Below are 5702 nucleotides of genomic sequence, written 5' to 3' on the forward strand. Positions count from 1 at the left end.
TTCGCAAATGCTACAAAAGCAGCTAAAAACAGAATTCCTTAGTCCAGCGTTGCCTGAAGAGACAGAGACAGCTGAAGTGCAGCCAAAAATGCCTCCTGTCGGTGTGGAGGATTTTGATAAAGCCAATTGGAATGATCCGTTTCAGGTGTCACACTATGCCATGGATATATTTAATTATTTAAAGGCCCGAGAGGCTGAATTCCCGATAGACGATTACATGAAGCGCCAAGTGCATTTGTCTAAATGGATGCGTGCTCTGCTTGTGGACTGGATGGTGGAAGTTCAAGAAACATTCGAACTTAATCATGAAACTTTGTATTTAGCGGTAAAAGTGGTCGATTTGTTCTTGTGCAAAGTTGTTATCAATAAGGACAAGCTGCAATTATTGGGAGCGTCCGCTCTATTTATAGCGTGCAAATTCGACGAGCGCACACCACCATTAATTGAGGACTTCTTATACATTTGTGATGGTGCTTACAAGCATGAAGAACTAATACATATGGAGATGTGCACTTTGCGAACTATTGACTATGATCTCGGAATACCTCTTTCTTATCGTTTCTTGCGACGTTATGCTCGATGTGCAAAAATAGCCATGCCTACACTTACTTTAGCTCGCTACATATTGGAGTTGTCTTTGATGGATTATGATACCATTGCTTTTAGCGACTCTAAAATGGCCGCAGCCGCTTTGTTCATTGCCCTGCGATTGGTTGGTGAAGAGGAAGCATGGAATGCCACTTTAGAATACTATTCTGGTTATAAGTTAATGGATTTTGGAGAAATTGTACCAGTATTAAATGAGGGATTGCATCGTAAACCGAAAGGCACCATCAAAACCATACGCAGCAAATATTCACATAAAATATTTCATGAGGTAGCCAAAGTGGCATTGATGACTACTGAAGAACTTTTTGAAAACAATTTAGACTTGGCTTCATATTCAATGAGTGCACCTATTAATACATTAAAGAAAGCAGAAGGTGGAGGAGACGCTTCGTAAGACTCACAAATATTACTAATACCTATTAAAAACAAAAGGAAAAAAAGCATGTTGTGCCCAAATATTGAAAAAGAAAAGAAACGCAAAACTAGTTCAAATCTTGATTTTTATATATAAGATATTAGAATTTCTCCTTTATTATCTAAATGTTTGTATTTTTTATTTAAATTTAATCAATTACTCTGATATCTTTTCGTTTGTTACCCTTTTTATTTCATTACGCTGCTTTACAACTATCCTTGCTATCACATCCCTCTCAATGTTGCTTTTTATTTAGTAATATTTAGTACGCTTTTATTCCAAACCGCTTCATTAAATTTAGTAAATAGAAGTTTGTTAAAAATTGACTTGACAGTGTCTTATGCACAGACTTCTCTTTATAAACAAACTCGTCTGTTCTTAGATTGATCGGCGGAGCAAATTTCCAATTCTTTCATTTCACTCTAACCTCATTATCACGACTAACCCCCTTCTCCCGATCATTACACATAAGTACATAAGCCGTAAGAAGGAAAGATATTTTGTTAATAAAAATCATTATAACGTGTACTCAATGCGGGAACTTTTACTTGATTTTATAAAATTGCAAATGCGTTTTCATTAGTTTCTACCTTGAATCTAATGAACAGGCATTCTGTTCGTGTCGTTGAGATTTAAATTGCCATTTTATTTTTTCATATATACTTTCATATGTACTTTCGCACATGCTGCTGCATATTTTTCATATTTTTTGAAGAGCGTGTTTTAAATATTTTTTTGCTTGCTTTTTTTATTTTATTATCTCCTTTTTGTTTTCCTTAAGGAATTTCCTATATTTTACATTTAGTTATTTTTCTGTTCCTTCTTTTTTTGAGTAATAAAATTTTTCCACTTGATCAAATATTTCTTTTGATTTAGATAGAGACCTAAGAAAATTGCCTAAGCATACGTCAAAGGGAATCGTGCTTCATTTGGATACTTTTTAACACAACATATTGCTCGTTTTATGTTTTTTAACTTGTAACGCGTAAGGAATAGAGTCCATTTTGCTTTTCAGAACAGAGGAGTTCCGTATGTGTGGTTGTGTCCTTTGAACGATGCGCCCGCTAACGGAAAATTCCAATATTCTTCTCAAGTTTAAAGCCGATATCTTAATTTTTGGTGCGAGAAGAAACAGTCAATAAAAGACAGATGCATAGACGGACGGACGTGGCTGTGCTACTGATCGCGATTATATACTACATTGTACATAGTTTATACATGTGCAAGGGAGCGAAATAGCTTCCGAGAGGCCTTTCAAATTTCAATTATATCGAAATTGGCCAAGTGGTCCCCAGCAATCATTTTGGAATCACGAACACAGAAGAGAAGCTTCATTGTTGATACACAGACTGATGTTTAAATACAATGAACTGACAAATTTTTGTGTGCCCAATCCAAGTGTTTCCCACAAATGTTGGATAATTTCTCTTTGTGTTTAGAGCAGGGAACAACAAATCGCTATTAAGCTGTTTTGATTGCATGCTTAATATTTCATGGAAATTTCTCGCTGCCATAAAGAGGTTATACATAAGCTACTCAAACATCCTATTTAAAGTCGTGCTAGAGATCTTGCATTTACTGCAATTACATTTCAATGGGATGTCTGCACACTGTGTCCTTTTTAGATGCAGACATCTTTTGGCGCAATGCAAGGCGAAATATTAAGGACGCTTTTTTTTTTTTTTTTTTTTTTTGTAAACTATATCAAGAGACAACGCCTTTCCCAATTCCGAGAGCCTAATTTGCCAATGTGGATGGTCAGGTCCTTGTCAAACAAACCGGACAGGTTGATATTTTTGCTTTATATAAAAACAAAAAAAATATTTCCAAAAGAATTTTCTGTATAATGTATTATGAGACGGTTGTTATTCATATTCTGCTTACATTTCCGTTTAGCTGAAGGCTGTTCTTCAACTAAGCCATAGTACGTATGCAGTACATATGCATGCAAACTATTGTTTGTTTGTCTGTAGAAAAATGGTTTTGCAACATTTCAGTTGACTGACTGACTCATATAATGAAACGTAGAGAAATTGATATATTTTATGAAGTTTAATGGACTTTGTTGTCCAACCCTTACGTGCTAGTATATAAATCAAAAGGGTAGATTAGAAAGAGTTATTTAGTCGAGAACATTTGCATAAATGTTGATATTTCTGATTATACAAACTAAACGTAATGAAATTGGAAATTACTTCAACTGCTTTGTAGTCTGGAAATGAGTTTAAGTGATTGGATGAATGAAAATTGACATTCCCGAAATTAACCGAAAGGGAGCACGAATTCCTTATTATTAAAGTATTGCTTACTTCAAACCAAATCAAAAATCACTCACCGATTTTGTAGACATTGCTCAGTTTGGTAAATCATATGGTTTTTTTCTTTGTCTATGCAAGCATAAAATGAAAAGGACAAATAAACAAATTATAGTCGGGCAAGGCCGACCATACAACAATTCGTCTCGTACAACGATTCATTCATTTTCGTGACAATACGCCAAAAATAGTGAAAAATAGTAAAAAAAAATATGCAAGAAGCCGAACAGAAAGTTAGCTCCAAATTGTTCTTCAAAACGGATGATTTTCACGAAATTTCTCCTCCCCAGAAAAAGTGCAACAAGTTCTTCCAATATTTGGAGAACTCGAAAATAGGGATAAAAGGCGGAATTAATAAAAAATAATTGTGGATAAGTGAAATTCTGGAAGATGAATATGTATGTATGTGTGTGTAATGTGCGCCGTTTGCTTTTTGGAAGTACGTGCGAATGTTGTGTGCTTAGAATGCATACATGCGTGTACATACGACGAATTGTAAGCCTTTAAGAGTTTATGTATGAAGCACAAAAGTGCGCTGAGAAGCAAGTATCAAGCAACTCAGATCATTTTCATTTCACTCTACATATACGCAATTTTTATTCTATATATATGCAACATAAAGGGCAACTGGAAAATAACGTAGTCTCTTAAGAGTGAGAATAAAAACTGTCGTTAAATGGAGACTTTTATTTGCTTATTAGTCGGGATAAGAGATATGTATAAAAAAGTTGTTTTGTAGTAATATATGTTCTTGTGACCTGAAACACTTGTGGCGCTACTTAATATTACAAAGTACTAAGCCAAGTGGCCTTGGCATCTGCACGCTCACGAATTCATATTCGATTCAATTCATATGAATGAAAAAGGACTTGTAGTTACAAACAAATGCAACTGGGGAATGAAGTCTATCGTTAGGCGCTTTACTTCATTCAATGTTTTAAGATTTTTATTGTCTTGAATATTTTTGAATATTAATCTGACAATAGTCTAGAAACTAGTCTGCGGCAAAGAGTTTCTAATTTTACATTCAACGTATTCGGGTCGCCAAGAGTATGCATGCCCAGTGCAAGTAGTCACCAACGGTCATTTCATACGTGTATCCAACATGATGAACATAAAGCACAAAAATTGATTCATGTTTGCTATCAAAATTAGTTTTGTTTGGGAAGTAAAAGCAATCTCTCTCTATTCTATAGATTTCTATGCCCAAAATCTTCTCATTTACATACAATTACAAACGTACATAAGTGCACACAACATGTCATAAAATTGATTATTAATTTAAAAGCATAGCGAGTTAGGTGTACTTTACATTAATTTAAATTACTTGCATTTAAATTAAATCGAAGTGAGACACACACAACCATTGAATGTTTGCATTCCCTTAATATTTCAAATGTTGACTTGACTTTTGTTGACCCGGAGTTCCCTTTCTAGTGCAGGTAACCGTATCTTTTGGGAAGATTTTCATTACTTAAATTGACTGTACTCTCTTGGACTGGTACTGGCACATGGCAAATAGGGAAAGATGATCCTGGTCCTCATACCGATAGCGATAGCGATACTGCTTGTACGAATAAACTCACGATTATATACGCATGTGTGTATTTGATAATTCGTTTTAAAAGTAATTTCACTAACACGATTAATACAAAACTTATCTGATATGAACTTGTTTAGGCGAGATTTAGGCGAGAACTTGCGAGTGCAAGATGCAAGAGTGTGCCTGATTTGCTCAACTTAGTCTTTACCAATTTATTTACATATACATACATAATATCTCAATCTTCTCATATCATTAATTATGCAACCACATATGCCACGTATGCTAAAGATGAACATTTAAATGAAAATTAAATTTTCATTAGTAAACACAATCTCCATTAGATTAACTTTATGAGATGTGTGCATATTTGCTTATTTGCTTATGTGCACGGCGCAAAAATGCGAAGGAAATTGAGAAACAAGAAAAGATGTTATATTTATATTTACTTTAATTTTATCACTAAGTTTTAGTCAAACTCGTATTATTTGCATAACAAATATTCTTATATGCAAAGAAGGAAGATTTGCTATTTGTGTGTTTATGTGCAGCAAAACAAATATTCACAAATATGCACGAGAATTAATTTGCGAAATGTAGCGTGCAGCACTTAATCAATATAAATTTAATGATAATCGTATTCGCTGCAAATGAGATCAATGAAGAACCGCAAGTAATGAATCAAAGTATTCTGCATTACTACATCGTGCTTTCATTAGTAAACCCATTGAAATTCGAATGAAAAGAATAATGTTCTCGTTTAGAATTTTTCAATGTATATCAAGCGAAGACTACCTATCACTGATGTCTAATTTATACG

The 5702-nt window shown here is 34.1% G+C and overlaps 1 protein-coding gene across 1 annotated transcript; it reads left to right on the forward strand.

Moving 5' to 3' along the window:
- Window positions 1-6: 6 nt before the first annotated feature.
- LOC119634785 (G2/mitotic-specific cyclin-B3-like) lies at window positions 7-1493 on the forward strand. The gene has a single exon (XM_038029154.1). It carries the CDS (start codon window positions 8-10, stop codon window positions 1001-1003), a length of 996 nt encoding a protein of 331 aa, XP_037885082.1. The 5' UTR covers window position 7; the 3' UTR covers window positions 1004-1493.
- Window positions 1494-5702: the final 4209 nt, after the last annotated feature.

Source organism: Glossina fuscipes, unplaced genomic scaffold (genome assembly GCF_014805625.2).
Source record: "Glossina fuscipes isolate IAEA_lab_2018 unplaced genomic scaffold, Yale_Gfus_2 3, whole genome shotgun sequence".
NCBI lineage: Eukaryota > Metazoa > Arthropoda > Insecta > Diptera > Glossinidae > Glossina > Glossina fuscipes.

Excerpts from the sequence above, each read along its gene's own strand:
- LOC119634785 (XM_038029154.1), top strand. The coding sequence starts at position 8 with ATGCTACAAAAGCAGCTAAAAACAGAATTCCTTAGTCCAGCGTTGCCT.